At 36.3% G+C, this 18,529-nt stretch overlaps 1 protein-coding gene across 1 annotated transcript in view; it reads right to left on the minus strand.

Moving 5' to 3' along the window:
- Positions 1 to 7,735: 7,735 nt before the first annotated feature.
- AGO3 (argonaute RISC catalytic component 3) overlaps positions 7,736 to 18,529 on the minus strand; it is a 97,169-nt gene continuing 86,375 nt past the window's right edge. Inside the window, exons 15-19 of the mRNA XM_036746627.1 lie at positions 13,906 to 14,100; positions 12,897 to 13,031; positions 10,879 to 10,980; positions 8,958 to 9,157; positions 7,736 to 8,287 (exon numbers count right to left, since the gene is read on the minus strand). Of these exons, the coding sequence (XP_036602522.1) occupies positions 8,179 to 8,287; positions 8,958 to 9,157; positions 10,879 to 10,980; positions 12,897 to 13,031; positions 13,906 to 14,100 (741 nt within the window). The 3' untranslated portion in view covers positions 7,736 to 8,178. The remainder of the gene's footprint in view (positions 8,288 to 8,957; positions 9,158 to 10,878; positions 10,981 to 12,896; positions 13,032 to 13,905; positions 14,101 to 18,529) is intronic.

An 18,529-nucleotide genomic window follows, 5' to 3' on the forward strand; every position in this document is an offset into this window, starting at 1 on the left:
TTGGTTTTGAAAATGTTTTTTAAAAGGTAATAAAAGATATTCCAACCACCTAGTGAGATATAATGAAGGCCAAAGTAATTACCCTTACTTGTCCTAAAGCAGTTCCATTTAAATGAAAATTACGAAACTACTTACATAAATATAGTAAAGTGTTAAGAGAAAACCCTGCTCCCCCACCAAACTCCCAATATCTTTATATGTTTCCTTCTCCTAACATTATTCATGGAAGCTCTTTGCTGATCCATCTTTTGTCCACTTCAATGGCATATTTCAACAAGCCTCAACTCACCAATCCCTATGCTTTTGTACTGTATTAGACCGAGTGTTAGAGAACTTGGGTCCAGGGATTTAACCTAAGCCAAATGGCAACATGAGCTATATGAACCATGCTCATTCCTTTCAGAAGGGAGAGATTTCTCCATAGAAGCTATAAAAATTCTGGTCTAAACTGGATCTACAAGAAACACATAAGTCTACTTTAAACTGACTACAATGTATAAATATACACTGAAAGAAAAAACATTCACATTACACAGAATTGGTAAAGGGAATTTTTTTTAAGAGGCAAGTGATTACACATTAAAGATAAACCAACTTTGACAAAGCCATATTAGTCTAGGGATATTAGACTTTTGAGAAGGGTAAAAGATTCCAACAGCATCTGCATTAAAGGGAAATATAATGGACAAATAAACCCTGGGGAAAAATATACTTGGCAATGTTCTGCATTATTATATATATTTGAACTAACAATTTGACTTTGTCCAATTCTTACTAGTCTTCCCCCTCATTAATTCAAATTAGTGACATATTAGAACATAGTCAGCTCTCAACTAACCACTGGAACTTTAAAAATTATGTGCTAACTTTGCCCATAGTCATCATGACTGTTAATTTCTCAAAATCTATGCTAAGACTACCTGCCTTTAATACTGACAACTCAGGAAACAAAACACAGAACAATTTTGAAGGCAAATCTTTGGTGGTGGTGAATCACTATATAATGCATTCCAAAGATAAATAAATATCTGCTGTATTAGATTACCTGTGTTGTACCCGCTGACTGAATTTGTAAAACTGTTTCATAATTCCAAAAGAGATTTAATTATTCTGTTGTAGACCATTTCAAATGAAGTAAATTTGAGAAAGAAATGCCATGACCATTCTGGTAACTTTCCAGATTAAGTAAACCTATGCTTTCATTACAGAGTTTGCTGTTCGAGATTTAAGTCCAAGCTGAAGAAATATCCTCAACTCTGGTAGCTTACATTGAAAAAAGCCACTATATAAACTTATGTTTTCACTATCTTTAATGTCCAGGCTGGTATTAACAAAATTAAAAAAAATTATGCTGGAAAAAGGGTTTATATAGATCTGTAGTCCAATCCCAAACTCTAAATGGAATGAATGAAATTAAGCAGTTTGGTTGATATCTTAATTACATTGCATCTGATTTCTTCTATTATGTATGATTAGAAAAGTTAACATAACTGAGAAAAGGAAGCTAAGCCTGAAAATTTCTTTAGTCAAAATATTTTAAAAGTAACATCCAGGCTATTAAATAATGAGGTGCACAGATATTGCCAATAAACAAAAATGCCACAGTAAAAAGCTCATCTTTTAAAAAAAGTGATAAACTCATAATTGCTATCGAGACCATTACAAAAAAGGACATGTTTAATTTGCCAAGGGATAGGAACTGGACCTGTGATTTTACTAGGATAAGGAAGTCCCAGGTAAAGGAAGTCCTACCAATGTAGTTCAGCACATTCTTGGCAAGTTATAGTCTTTGCTATCTAAAGTAGAGGTGCCAAACTCAAGGCCTGCAAAAGTCCCAAGGGAGACCAGAACCAGATTAAAATGTAATTAGGAATGTTCAACAAAATAAAAATGCAATGCCACATGTTAATTTTATGGTTTTCTAAGTGAACATATGGCTTGAAAGTTTCCATTTCTATTTCAGTTTGACACCACCGATCTAGAGCACCAAGAGGTTGCTGGATCACTTGCCCAAGGTCACACAGCCAATACGTATTAGAAGTGGGTTATGGAGGGGGAGTGTGCGTGTATGCGCATGCAACTATCTTCCTCTTTTAGGAAGTTTTTCATGATAAAGATAATGAGAGAAGGGCCAAGGTGTACATTAAGAGAGAAGACAAGGGTAGCTAGGTGGTGCAGTTGATATAGCACCAGCTTTGGAGTCAGGAGGATTTGAGGTCAAATCTGGCCTCAGACACTGTGTGACCTTGGGCAAGTCATTTAACCCCAACTGACTCCAAGAGAGAGAGAGAGAGAGAAGACAAGTCACCTGTGATGTATGGCCTCAGATGTACGGCAGGCAATTTTTCACTTTTGGGTATTTTCTTCTGTACTTGGGTCAATTACAATCTTGTAAAATTACAATTACTATCTTGTAAAAAGGCCTGGTAGTTTTATTGTTCTAAAAACCACCGTCTCTATGGCCTCCAATGACACCAAGAACTGAAAGGGTTACTTCCGTAAGCTCTTTGGTGAGAATTTCTTTTTACTGGAGAGAATAAAAAACAAATGCACAAAACATATTTTTCCTTGTTTTATCTTAGTCCTGACTAAGAGAAACGATTCTAGGGTAAAACACTTGGCATTTAAAAATAATTATTCCTGTAGGTTTACAACCACATAATTATTGAGAATAAAAACTGACAGCACCATCTCCTGGAAAAGGCACATCCTGAGGTCAATCACACTTTAAAAAAAAAAAAAAGAAATGCTTTATGGAGACTCAAATCTAGACAATACTCAAAAAGAGTACATAGATATAGAATTTGATAGGCATTCTTGGAACAGATACTTCAAAACAGCACTTCTTTGGATAATTCTAAGCTTCTCTATGCCATATAATTAGTATTGTGTTGTCTACATCCAATATTTAAATTTTTATTTTCAATATTTTAGATAGCCAAGCAAAAACCCGAGTTCTTAACTATAACCAGGCAGTTACAAATATGGTATCTGCACAAACTTGACCACTATTGTCTCAGTATTACCAAAATGACACTCAAAGTTATTTATTTTGTGAACTCAAAGTTTGAAACTAAAGTTATATAAATTTAAAGTACCATTTTTGAGTACGAAAGCAAGCCATAATTTGTCCCAGGAGTCAACCTGGCCACTGAAAAAGGCGAATAACACCAATATAGTGACCACACAAATGTCACTGGTAACAGGGGAAAATAATTTGAGGGAAAAACCCATTCATATTTCCTTTAGTTAATTTTACATTTGAAAGGTTATATACACATATAATCTTTCTTATTTCTTTTCTGACTCCCGCAGAGTTATCAAAAGTGAGGAAAGTATGCATGTGGCATATACATACCTTCATCATTTTTGCTAACACTGGAAGTCAGAAAACATAAACATATGGGTATATATACATAGAAGCAAGTTCATCAGGGTGTAAGATCATAGGATACACTGAAATAAAAGACTTCACATCTTGAAACAAAATCTCCCACTTGTTAAGTATGGGAATTCTAAGAACCTAAATAATCCACCAGACAAACAAAACAAAACCTCAACAACCAAACCAAACCAAAGCTCCACCAATGACAGAATGAGATTCTAATTATTCATGTCTGACAGATGATATCTAAAGGTTTATGATTCATACAAAAGGAAAATATGCCAGGTTAATGGCTTCTGGCTATAGATGAAAAATCAGATTAACCCACTATAAATGTGAAAGTTACTTTTATGTGTTATCAGTTCTCAAAATATCTCCAAACAGTATTAGAAAAGAATTAACAAATGTTTAAGATCAGCCTAATGACACTCAGTAAAAATGCCACTATACAGAGCTATTAGTTCGGCACATTGGCAAATGTTACCACCCCCCCTCCCCACCCTGGCCTTGACCAAACCCTATCCCAAGTGAACAAAAACACAAATATTAAAATTATAGCTGGTTTCTTTTGAAAGCTGGACCCAAAGGTCAAACTTCTTAAGTCACAATAAAATGAAAATAATCACTCTTGGCAAGATCATGTGGTCTTCTGAAAAGAACTTCAGTTTCGCATTTCTCAGACAATGGTCCCACATCCAGACCATCTGTCTGGTATCCTACCATACTATCATCCTGCCCCTCACCAAGGAAACTCTTTGCCAGCCTCTCCTGTACCACTGCAGCTGGCCTTTTATTTTCCTAGATATTCTCTTATCTGTAACTGAAGCTGAATTTTGTACAATCAATCAAGTACATTCTATTTGAGAATACAGAAATGAATAGGAGGCAGAAGATACAATAGTATGTATGCGTAGGTAGCTAGGCAAACTAAGCCAGGTAATGAAAAAGCCGGAGATGTTAATTCCAGGAGGCGGGGATGAGCTGTCTTCACGTACCTGTCAAACAAAGTTGTCCATCCTTGCTAATAACATCATTCCTGGACTATTTCCTTAGAAAAGAAAAAGATTACTTACATTGTGATTAAGAACATTTATTTTGATAGAAGTATACTAAAAAAATATTCTGAATTTCTCCTTAGAGAAAAACAAAAGAAATCCAGGGTCTCCAATAAAAACATCAACTACCACTGAAGATGAGCTGCCCTTTTTCCAAAAGGGAACGATTAAAACTCCAAATGTTTTAAATAAAGGAAGATATGGATATTTAGTATCAGCTAAAATGACAGCACCCATCATTATACTTGATTTCCATTCCACTGATTTTCTTTAGGAGGGAAAAAAGATACCTGGTTTCAAACACCAAGCCTTGATTCTTGTTCACCTCCTCATTCTCTAGTGCAGTTAACCGTCTCTGTTTAAATAAATATAGCAGCTACAGTATCACAAAGGTTTGGCCCCAAATGCCTGAAACTTAATAATAATGGAATGCAAAAATGTATATTGACATATTTGCATTCAACTCCCAACTTCTCTTCACATGAAAACCAATTATTCCAGCTGGTAGGGCTAACATTTGGGGGGCAAAAAGGAAATATTAAAGCAGCAAACAAATTTAACAGCACATAACAGATAGTAAGGGCAGGAGGGGAGATGCAGTGTCTCAGGAACATTTCTTTTTAAAAATAATCAAAAAGGTTAAATATTCTGCACCAAGATGCAATAATAAATGCTTAACCCAGTTTCAAAAAAAAATCTGCCATTTGACCCAGCATCTTTAATGTTCACTGTAATTAAATTTCCAATAATAATTTTAGTATGCAAAATAGGAATTTTTTTTACCCAAGCTAAGACGTTGAACTAGCATTGTTATGAAGAATCAGAGCACCCTCAAAAGGAATTACTCAGAAAGTAAATGTTTACACTTATTTATTTTGTCTAAAAAAGTGCTTCTGATAGATATAAAACAAGGGTCTCCTCAAGCAGGTTTTGTGTAAGATGCTGAGAAATATCTTCCCTGTAAATGAGGGATGTTTATAATGCTTACTTGAGAACCTAGAGTTCTTCCCACTGGACTCACTAACAAAAGGAAATAGACAGCAGCCACAGAGAAATCTGGCCCTTTATCACTTGGAGGTCTGTTGTGTTTCCTTCTCTTGCCCACCTACACAACCATGTCCAGTGCAAATTTAATTATTAAAAATTCATGTCTTTGCAGTATATATTTTCCCCCGGGAAAACTGTGAGAAAATAGATATGTACAGTATACACACTGCAATAAAGCTCTTGGAGACAAGTGTTGTGAATAGGACTACACACATTTCAATACAACATAGAAATGATGCACCAAATACAGTACTTTCTCAGTTTTCTGGCATAAAAAGAGGGACCAAAGAATTTATGCCTGCTAGAGCAAATGGGCTCAGATTTTAGGCTCAAAATACAGTAAATTGGCAATAAGTGGGTTATGTATTAGAAACAAACTAAAGAACTAAACCTATTGGTTTTCACGTAGAGAATAGATGGGATTCTAAAGGGCTGGGATAACAACAATGCCCATTATCAACTACCAGCAGTATTCTATACTCTGAACCAGTGCAAACAAAACAGTTAAAAATGCTTCTCAAGAATTAAAAAGTGCAAAGCTCCCCTGATTCCCTATTACTGAATGCTCAGTTCTGACAGCTTTATAGTCCTTTCTTCATTTTAAAGTGGAATGAAGGTATTGAGTTTTGTGAAATTTCACATCTCAGTGATTTAACTTATTTATATTATATCTCAGCCCTTAGTATGTATTTATAAAGTGAAATGAAGTATTTAAGTCACCAACACCCTAATTTTAAAAGGGAATTTGTAACAATGATTAAGCAAAAAAGTGCCTATGGTTTATTAGTTCACTAGAAGTTCTCCTGATTCACTTCAGCCAAATGAAAATGGGCACGAGGAAACATGATTCCTGAAAACTAAACCTAACCAACCCAATTCAAACATTCAGTCATTTTGAAGGCATTTCAGTGTGTTCTGAAACCTGAACTGTGCACTGGACTTTATTAAAACTCAAAGCTCTAGTTCATTCCTAACAGAGAAGCACATACCCCAATGCAGGTGGTTCCCACTGCCTTCTACCATCACTGTGAAGTTACCCAGAAAGCCCCGTGTGCCCATAGATGATAGCACTTTCTTTCTGAGATTAAGGCTTTTTTTTTTTGGTATTACTTTGCCCTTTTAAAAGTGTGGAGGTGCCGCTCTCGCCCAGCGAGTGGTACAAAGGCTGCTACAATACATCCAAGCAGACACAACTTTCCTTTAGAACAGCTTATTGCACTACAAGATAGCAAAAACAAGGCGTCAGTTCTTAAAATAAACATGATTACATTTCTAAAAAGGATGTGGCCAATATGATCCACAATTATTAAATTAAAGCATTATTATCCTAATAAATACCAAAGAAAGGAAGCTAAACTTCAAGACACATACATATGTTTGTATATATACACATACACACATACACTATATATGTGTATATGTGTGTGTCTATGTATGTGTGTGTGTGTGTGTGTGTGTGTGTATGTATATATGAAAGTCACATTAATGTAGGAGAGGCAGCAAGTAAATCAGCAAAAAAAAAAAAAATCCATCTTCCATCCTCATGCTTCAGAGAGATCTCCAATTCTGGATTTCCAATTACTTCAAATATGTACCCCCTTAGGGATACTTTCTGGAGTGGCCTTCTGTATTCAATTTGCAAAATGCAAGAGGCTTCAAAATCCATATTGCTTACCAAAGAAAAACAAAGAAAACTTCTAACAAGGTAAAACAACAACTAAGATAATTTAGGTTACTACTCCTATCACTGCTCATGTTCACCTCTTGCAAATCTGCAAACACAAAGCCCACATTTGTGTGTGTGTGTATATATATATGTATATATATATATCTCCACACATATGCTCAATGCACACATGTCAACATATAAGCATTTTCCCTTCATGAAAATGATTTCTAGAGCTGAGAACTCAGAGCTGTGTTAAAACACAAAGACAGCAGCTGGCTAAACTAACTGTGAGGGTGTGCACAAATAAAAATCTAGTCAGCCAAGGCTGCATATTCAAATGTACCAGAGAGAAGAGTTTGCAGATGTCACTGGTAGCATTAGAAAAAAAAAGGAACTAAAGTTGACGAGGTAGAGAGAAGGAAAAAGAAAAAGGGATGTGATGATGAGCAAAAAGGAAAGAGAATGCTCTCCAATGGAGTAAGGTATAAAAATATATACATAGCCATATATCTATTGTCTATGCAGATACACACACATATGCGAAGTATGCATGTGCATATTTTAAAATACACACATGGACACTTTTTACATGTATACACACTTTAACTTTTTGCACATTTCTTCTAAACAATCGTTTTGATTATTCCTGTAGGTGTATATTTGTTAAACCATAATTTTCTTTTTTTTTTTTTGCAAAGATAGTTGTGCTGCCAAGCAACTTGAGGTAAAGGCATTAGAAGGGTTTAACTACAAGAAAAAAAAAATGGATTGCGATACTTCCTATGGGAGACCGCACAAAAAGCAGTTGGCTGGTTTCATATTGCATAATAGTGCTGTGTTCCTCGATGAAGTAAACAATGTTCCGTGCGTCAATTTGAGGATCAGCCCCCGGCCCTCCACAGGGCTGGCCTCCCTATGGCTGGAGGCATGCATGCCCATTCAACTGACCCCACTAGAAACATACATTGTATGTGAATTCATTTTCAGTTTTTTTCCTCAGTGAGTATACTTGGACTCCTTTTTTAAGCAAAGTACATTGTGCGTAAGGTGTCTTGGTGAATCTGTACAGCCTTGGCGAGAGCTTGTGGGTCTCTGCCATTGCTCTGTCCTGAAACATGACTTCCTTCAGCACTGCAAGAGAAGTGAAAATCAATATGTAAACCCAAGGGATACCCTAGAGAAAGAATACTCTTCTGGGATAATTAAGTAAAATAATTGTATCACTGTTGTTATTACTCATTAGAAAAAAATGAAAACAGATAAACCCTCACGTTCATAGCAAATAAATTCAGAGTTCAAGATAAAAGCAACAATTTGTAGAGGTTATTTAGCCTAATATCATAGAACTCATTTGGCTTAGTTCAAATGCCAAAGTCTTCATCCTGAATGGCAACTCTCTAGAGTAAAAAGATATATATTAAGGCATAATAGCAGAAAAACTTCTAAGTTCACCTTACCCTGTGTGCTACAACACCTCAGAAGTCTTCATAAACAGAGAGTACCATTATTTTTCTGAGAATATATATGCATTATGTTCTGAAAGTAAGAACTTCAAATCCATTTATCTGAATCATTTTATGTCAGGAACAGAAGTTCTAGGCTTTATTCCCTCCTGTATAGTCAGCCAGGAAGCCTTAAAAAATTTATTAGTTCGCTACAATAGGAAACTGGGTATGGAGAAGGAGAGGAGAAGCTCAAAACTCAATTCAATAAACATTTATTAAACACCTAGTCTGTGACCGGCACAGTGCTATGTACCCTAAAGAATGACTAACAATACCTGTGTCCTATTCCATTTTACCTGTCATGTTCTTTGTCCACAAGATGATATCTGGCTCTGAATGCTACCAGGTGAGCATAATATGCTGGAGCAGGTATTGAAACAGATCTAGTACAACGCACATATGTGTGGCAGAGTTGGTAAGTTAGCAGCTGAAGTTCATCCGCAGTAAAACAGTTATCATCCCACAAAACGTGATAGTGTGAGGGACGGCTGGTACCCTAGGCAAAAAGCAAAACAGCAATTCTCATGGAATAAAAAACTTTTGGAGCGATGTACACTCTTCTGTCTCACACACATACACACACACACACACACACACACTGCACAAGCTTAACTGCAGTTCTTTAGTTTAAAAAAAAAACAGCTTGTCATATTAGTAAAAACTGATTCTTTCAAATCTCTTTTAAATTCATCTACTCCTTCCTGTTCCCATTCTTATTTTCCTAGTACATGCCCTCCGCTTCAGCCTCTCTGACTTCGTTCTCTACCCCTCTCCAGGTCATCTTTCATGCTACATTTACTACCTTGTGCGATTTGAAGGTGAGTCATTTACCTTGCTTGGGTCTGTTTCCTTGTCTATAAAAGTAGAGGGTACTTAAAGTCCCTCTTGGTTCTAGATATTTGATTTTATGAACCACTACTGCTAGGATAATTTTCCTTAGGCACATATATGGCCATGTCACACCTTTCATTTATCTAACATATATGAAGCACCAACAGTGTACGAAGGCACCAGGGTTACGAAGACAAAAATGAAACAGGGCCTGCCCTAAAGAACTTATATACACATAAGTGAACACAAAGTATACATACGAAGCAATCTTGGGACAAGAGCGTAGGAGCACTAACAATTCAGGGGCTCAGGAGGCAGTGCACTTCAGCTGAGCTTTGGAGGAGCTGGGGATTCTAAGAAGCTGATGGGAGAAGGGAGAGCATTCCAGGCATGGGAGACAGCTTCTGCAAAGGCTAGAGATGGGATGTTTTGCAAGGAAAGCAGAACAGTTTGGCAAGATCAATCAGACATTTCTTATCCATTTACTGGCAGCTAGACCACAGTGCACAGAGCACTGGGTCTGGAGTCAAGAAGACTCACCTTCCTGAGTTCAAATCTGGCCTCAGACACTTACTAGCTTTGTGACCCTAGGCAAGTCACTTAACCCCATTTGCCTCCGTTTCCTCATCTGTAAAATGAGCTGGAGAAGGAAATGGCAAACCATTCCAGTATCTTTGCCAAGAAAACCTCAAATGGGGTCACAAAAGTCAGACATGGAAATACAAAGACAATGAATAAAAACATCCCTTCTTGCAAAGGGCCTGGCACAGAACAGGCACTCAATAAACATCCACTGACTTAGTGTCAGAGAGGATTATTCAGCATCCTTTTCATCATCTCTGGTTCTTTTCTCCTGGATGTGCCTTTGTTCCTGGCTTTGTAAGCCTATGTTCCTACCCTATTTCCACCAAGGCCGCACTCAATAAATGCTGCTTCTTCCAGAACCCCTCTCCAGGTCTCTCCCCCACATCCCTAACATCTTTTCTTCCTGGAACCCTGCAAATCCCTTTGTATTACTCAGACTCTTGCAATTTGGCATTATAGTCACATGTAGTATATAACACATTAGTATGTTCTATTTCTCTCTACTCATTATAAGCAGATGTGAGGGCAGGAATCATTCCTCAATTCTGTTAATATCACCTGCACTTTGCATATTGTAGATGGATTAAAAAAAAGCCCGTGGAATGCATTCACCTGGAGTAAGATGTGAAATTATAGTGAAGTATTACCTGAAAGAAAAAGATACTTGAAGTAATTTCACCTAAAGCCATATTGTAATCTGAATCAATACATATTAAATGACTTAATTTTACCTTTAACGAATAGTTAAAAAAAAATTATTATTGATATTTACAAGAATATGTCAAAATGCAAAAGGCTTACCTGTATTCCAGCATGACTACAGAGGTAAAAATCAAACTCATAGGGATGGGTAATATCTGTATCTACTGTTGTTCCAGCTGGGATGTTTCCACTTCTTCCAACCTATTTTTTCCCCATGAAAATGTAAACAAGACATAAATAACATGATTGCACATCAGAGGGAAATAAATCCATGACACGTCTGCTACCTAGGCAGATCTGAGTTCTTCTGTCTAGGATTTGGGTCTCAGGTTTCCATAGCTACTTATCTCTGGTCCTCCAGCCAGTCAGGTGCTAGGGATCACTTTAGCCAGGATTCTTCCCTCCCAGTGTTCCTCCATGGATCACCTGGCATGGAGTATTATTTTATTACCTGTTCTGCTATTCTCCATCCACATATCTTTTATTTTGAAAATAATTTTCTTAGCCCGTATCTTTTTTCTTATCACTGTATTTTCCAATTTGGATTTTAAGCACTTCAGAGGCAATTTTTTTCTCTTAAGCATAATAAGGCTTGAAAATTAGACAAATGCCAACATTTAAACTCTAAGTGCCATGGGCTGTGGTTATTTGGGCCAACTAGCTAGCTGTCTTTTGGCCATGTTTATATAATATAGATTAACATGAGCTAGCTATTAAAGCTCTCTTAAAAACACAAACATAATTAATTTATTATTTATTTCTAATTATTATTTATAAGAAAATGAAGAGGCAGCTTGGCACTGTGAATAAAAAGATGACTTTGGAGTCAGGAATATCAAGGTCCAAATCTACCCTTTGACGCAAATTGGCTATATGACTCTAGGACAGGGGTGGGGAACCTGCCGCCTCGAGGCCACCTGGGATTTGTTCTGTGAAGTCTGGATTAAGTCAAAGGGCCACCACGTGGCTTCAAGGCCACAGGTTCCCCACCCCCACACTAGTAAATCACTTGACTGCTCAGTGCCCCAAACAGCTCTCTCAAACTAAGCTGCAGAGCAGCTGCCTTGGTAGCTGCACTGGCAGAAGGAATTCCCTTGCTGCTAGTTCAGTACATTGATGAAATTACAGGGCTGGTGGGGCAGTAGGAAAACAGTATTTAGACTAAATAATATCACTGAGTAAAACCAAATGAAATATAAATATCTAGATATAGATTAAATGCTTTTGTGAATAAAATTCATCCCTTTTATGAGTTGTTGGTTAATTTAACTCTGGTTTCATTTGTTTTGCTTTAAGGAGAAGCCTTTAGCCTTCTCTCATTTGTGCTTCAAGTATTAACAGCCCTGCAGCTTCCAGACAGCTTGGTATCTAAAGTCCTTAAACTACTTACTTGCCGCTTATTAAAGGGTATTGATTTACTGCCTTAGCAGTCTTCTTTTTGAGTGGATGACATTTGCCTTTTGCTCCTCACATCTTTCTCTCTTCCCAATGGCTTAGTTTTCTAGCTCAGTAAACTTGCTCCTTTCTGCTACACAGACATGAGAATGCCACTTGACCTCTGTGGTGGTCTCTGTCTAATGCAACCCAAGGCAAATTTTGCACCTGGGCAGCTTCTCTTCCTTGATTCTTTTAATTTTGAAGCTAGTTTTGATATAAAAGTTAATTTGCAGCAAATGGATTTATATCACACATGAACCAGTCTAGCAGGCTTTTATTTTTCTTCTTTATAACCTGGCTTCTGCTAGAAAGTATAGCACACTCTCTTAAAATCTCTAAAGGCTAGGTCTTTTCTTCTGAATATTTGAACATCAACAGTTTATAAACAGATAGGCAATGTTTTTATACTAACTTAAAAACAAAATGAATTTTTAATATTCATCCAGTTGTTAGAAACACTAGAAACTAAAAAGGGTCATTCACCTCTAACAGTCAACATCTCTGAGCCTATTGCTTCTATACCCACACTTTGTTACACACATACAACTACCACTCCACAAAGGCAGAGAAGGTGATTTAAATGGAAAGGATCACCCCAAACATGTCACAAGTTGGGAGAACTCTGATGATCGCATGCAATGTATGTCTGATTGATGATACTGTCCCAGATGAAAGATTACCCTTTCCGTTCTGTCAGCACAAAACAGCCGTGTGTGGTGGCGTTTCTGTACCACAATGTAGGTGATGCCAGGCTGGTAGTCCTTCTCCAAGCTGATGCAGGCTTCTCGAATGGCAAGCAGCTCATAATATAATACCTATATCAGAGAAAGTTTAGAAAGTCAATGGTGTCTGCTGTATATCTTTCATCAAAAGGAATGCTTTATACTTAAGGTTCCTTATTTTTTCCTCCCCCTTTTCAATTTAGTTTTTTATTCCATTTATTCACCATACCTCTTCAGACTCTGCCATCATGCTCGCCTACCTTTTCCCTCTACCCCTATGGTCTCCTTCCTCCCAGAACTTCCATTTTAAGGAAGGGAATAGATCAGTATCCCCACCCCCCACCCCCATTCCAGAATGCTCCCTTATGTATTCTCTTCTCCCCACAGAATGTAATCTCCTTGAGAGCACTGACATCCTCTCTCTCTTTTTTTGGCTTGTATTTGTATTCCCAGTGCTTAGCACCAATGCCTATTACACAAATAATCACTTAAATATTTCTTCACTGACTACCAACTTTGTGCAGTACACTGAGTTAAAAGAATACAAAATATTTAAACAAGAAATAATCTTTGCCTTTATAAAGATTACAATCTAGTAGAGAGGTAGAACAAAAACATGTAGTTATATGTGGCATTACATGCTAAATGCATTAAAGAGGTACAAAACTGAGCATTGTGGGTGGGCTGAAAGGTGGAGTTGTTTCTGATGGAAGTGCAGGGGGGCAGGATGATAAGTAAAGGCTTCAAGGAACAATAGCATCCCATCTGTCAAACTGTATGATCCTCACACCTATCAAAACCACACAAAATCTAACTACTGGTCATTCTAAAAATAAATTATACTGAAACATCAAAATTAAAAACCTTCTATGATGTCTCAACTCTAGATTCTTCAGAGAGCTAGAATTCATTACATAGGCATCATTTCTGGATTAATCTCTGGATCAAGACCTTCTGGGTAGCTCACCTGCCGAAACTGGCCCTCAGAAACACCATCCCGATAAAAGATGATGCGAGTGGGCTTGAAACGGGTTGACTTATAGAACTGGATGAGAAGTTCCCTGACCATGGAGGCCAAATCTTGGATGATCTCCTGTCGGGGTCTTTGAACTCTTACTGTGGCACAGTACCTGCTTGGGTGGGCATCCATACTGCCTACAACCTAGAAAAAAGATGCATAAGAAAATGAAGAAATGACTACCAAAGTCATCTGGAATTACTAAAAATGAATATCTTCCTTATACAAATTAGCATTATTAGATAATTTGTAACGAAGAGAATGAAGACCCAAATTTAACCTTACAAATTATTGCACAGCACAAGGTAACACAAAAGGCAATGGAGACTTAGAGTTGGAAGTGGGTTTTACTCTGGCTCCAACACTTATAAGCTCCATGCTTACAGACAAATCAAAATTTCTGAGACTCAGCTTTCTCATCTGAAAAATATAACTAATATTGCCCTGATGATGAGTATATCACAGGGTCATTCTGTGAAGGAAATGAAATACTGCATGTGAATGAACCTTGTAAACTGAAATGCAAAAGAAATGTGAGCATTCTTTATTATATATAGCCTAGGGTAGAACTTTGCACCTCCCTAGCCCACGCCACCAATGATGGATGGACACTACTGACGGGCACCAGTAAGAAGTCTACACGATAAGTAAGGGAAGAAAGTAATGCCGCAAGAAAAACTGGGAAACAGAGAAGATGAGTGGACGAGAAAGGAAATGAGGAGGAAAAAAAAGATAGTTTGCCACTAATAACTGCCTCAAGATCCATTCAACAGTACTAGCTCCAGAAGCATCATTCTGGAATTTAAAATACAAACTTAATGATGTAAAAAATAAGAAATACATTAGACGTAAAGCTATTAACTCCCAATGAAAACATTTAGCAAAAGAACAATAATACTTTTATATAAAATCATAGAATTTTGGAATTGGAAAAGAACCTCAAAGGCCATCTATTCAATCCACAGATCAATGGACATAGAATGAATAACATCTCTGCAAGTAGCATTCAGACCTGAAGACCTTTAATAGGGAGAAACCTACCAAGGAAGCCAGCTTCATTTCTGGAAAGCTCTAATTTTGGGGAAGTTTTTTGTGACTTATTTTGCTTCTATGGACCCTTCCAATAATTTTTTATTTCATAAATTTATCAAATTGCTGCATTCCCTCTCCTAGTCATAGTAATTTGTCCTGATTCTGTTTTCTTTGTCCTGAATCACTTCCATAGTCATCTCCTCTAAATGTCCGGCTCCCTAGCCTCCCTTGTAAGAAAAAGTTAATAAGTAAAGCCAACAGATACAGATTTTTTTTTCATGTTTTACTGTATTCTTTGTCACTTATAGCACAACAATATTCTATTACATTGCTATTCCCAAATCACTAGACAAAGAGGTTAGTTTGCAGTTTTTGTTATCATAAATAAGACTACTACAAATATGTATTTTTCTTTTAATAACATCTTTAGGAACAGTCCTAATTAGAAATATGATTACTGGGTTAAAAGCTATGATCAGTTTTGTAGTTCATTGTAGAATGCCTAAATATACTTTCCAAAGAGATTAAACCAGTTCACATCTTCATGTCTGTTTTCTGATACCTCCAACAAACAATGAATTTTATTATCTTTGCCAATTTGATAAGTGGTAAAATACTGCCTCACCTCAAAATTGTAATTTCAATTTCTCAGATTACAGGGTTGGAACAGTTTTTCAGGTGATTATTAATAATGTGTTAATTCTTTCAAGAACTGCCTGTTGTATAATCTTTGATCGCTTATTCACAAGGGAATAGGCATTATTCCTATTAATGTGTCAGAGTTTGTAGATTCTAGAGTTTTGACTTTTATTAGGACATTTATTTAGGTCAAAGGCCCTCTCCTTACAACTTACTTTGCTTTTTATGTGGGATACATTACTTTTTGCTGTGTAAAACCTTTTTTTCTGTATAAGGCAGCCTAACTAGTTTGTCTCTAGTAATTTCTTCCATTTCCCTAAAAGTTATCATAATCATAAAGATGAAATAATCCTGCAAATATGTTTAAAAAACTTATGTTTATTGATTTAATTGGAATTTATTGTAACATAAAGTGTGAAAGCATGGATCTACTCTCATTTCTGGATAAATAATCATCCAGTTTTCTCCAGTTTTAATGAATGATTTCTTTATAACCACTTATTTCTAATGTGGGTGGAGTCCTGTATTTCACTATACCTACCTGTTTAACATAAAAAACAAGTAAACCACCAATGTGCTTTATGTTTAATCAAGATAAAGTTCAATCATCACCATCTATCACTTTAATTTTGAGTATGTTTATCAGAAATTTCCTTTTACAGATCTATTTTGATTTGTAAAAAAAATTACAACGGCCATTTAATAGGCATGGATTTTATATGAAAAGATGCTGACTCCTTACAGGTCCACAAAACATCACATATGCTTCAGTTTCCCTAGAAAATGAGCCATGAGCAAGATCAACAAAATTAGCCTTTTGTATTCCTGCCATTTACATTTTTTCTATTACAGTAAATTTCTCAAGAACGTAAAGTATGACTCAGAACTAAATATAAACCAAGAGAACCACTACCAATATTTCGTGATGTGTGTGTGTTTTAACTCAGAAAAATGACCTATGCCACATAGTATATCTATGATAAACTAGAACAGGGGTGGGGAACCTTAAGGTCATATTATGGCCTTTTAGGTCCTTAAGTGTGGCCTTCTGACTGAATCCAAATTTTACAGAATAAATCCTTCTATTTTTATTAATCCATTTTTGTTCATCTTTTATAGTTTTATTCTATTTTAAAAATGAACATATTTAAAATATCAAAGAATAAAATAAGTTTCAATCAAATCATCCTCCCAGATTGACTGGCACAATCAGAACATTAGTAAGCCATAAGGGCTAAATTGATAACTGTTACACTCATTATTTAATTCTAACTTCCCTCCCCTTGACTGGCACCACTACCGCGTGAGGCTGGTTGGTGAGAGTTTATGTGAGTCGAGTATGCCAGTTTGTTATCAGCTTTTCACAAGGGTGCACTGTGTTTCTGTTTGAAGTGGAATTTGTGAATAGTTGCAGAGCTCCACGGTATTTTTTAGACCAAGAGAATGCTGAAGGAAGAAACAGATTTTTTAATGAGGATTGGGAATTGCAATATTATCTCGTTTCTGCTAAAGATGATTTGCTTGCTCTGTCATACTGCAATATCAACACTAAAGAAATTCAATGCTCATCAGCATTTTAACACTCATAAGGACCACAAGTACTTTAAATTGGAGGGAAAGGTTTTATGAAAAACTGTACTGCAGAAGTTAAAAGATGAAAAGCAAAAGCAAAGACAATATTTTCATGCAGGAATAAGACCTGGAAATAATGCCACTAAAGCAACTTATAAAATAGCTTATATACTCACAAAAAAAGGGAGGCCATTCAATGATGTAGAAATTGTGGAAGAATGCACTCACTGTCCAAGTTGTAGGATGCTTAGATCCCAACAACGTTTCAAAGTACAAACAAGTGCCTTTTTCAAGGAGAACCATAACTGATCTGCAGTATGAGTTAGCCTTCAACTTAACAGCACAACTTCATACAATGCTTCAAAAAGAAAATAAGTATTATTTGATCCCTTTGGATGAATAAAATGATACTACTGACTCAGCACAGGTTTTATACTTCATTAGGGTCATAACAGAAGATTTTCTTTGCTACAAACTCACTCTGGGAACTCTTGTGAACAGAACACAGGGAATAGATCTCTTCAACAACTTTCAAGATAAATATCGTGAAGTTGGACTGAATTTGATAAATTTAGTGGGTGTATGTACAGATGATACACCTCCCATGACAGGAAAATATTTTAAGTTATTAATAGATCATATTAAAAGTTATTAATAGATCCAGATGCTCTCATTTCTTTTCACTGTATCTTGCATCAGCACCCTATTCTAAAGCTACTACTTTAAGTGATACTTTGCAAAAAGTTGTAAGTGTTGTTAACTATATTTGTGCAAATGCAACACGGGCATTGTCAGTTTCATAACATGCTCAAGTTGAATGATGAGGCATTCAATGGGAATCTGTCATATTATTAAAGCGCACTGGCTATTGCAGTGACAGGTGTTAGCCAAAATTTTATCTCCTTGAGAACAAATAGTTAAATTTTATGAAGAACAGAATCAACAATGTGAATTATTGAAAGAAGATTTCTATAGAAATGCTGCATTTCTGTGTGATACCATGTCAAATCAAAACGACTTGAATAGTTCTTAGCAAGGTAAAATTAAGTCTATATATGAGATGTGGCAAAAACTCCAAGCATTTTTAAAAAAGCTCTCTTTGTTCCAAACCCTTCTTCAAAAGGAAATTTTGGATGAACACTTTCCCCAGTTAGCAAAGTTCACTGATGAGCAGGATGATATATGGGAATCATTTGAACAATATGCAGCTGTTATAACCTATCAACTGGAGAATATAATGAAAACATTCACTGACTTTGAGAATCATGACATCACACTCGAATTAGCATTTCGGACACCTAAAAAACTACAGATGGAATTGACTGAGCTC

Source organism: Trichosurus vulpecula, chromosome 2, assembly GCF_011100635.1.
Source record: "Trichosurus vulpecula isolate mTriVul1 chromosome 2, mTriVul1.pri, whole genome shotgun sequence".
Classification (NCBI taxonomy): domain Eukaryota; kingdom Metazoa; phylum Chordata; class Mammalia; order Diprotodontia; family Phalangeridae; genus Trichosurus; species Trichosurus vulpecula.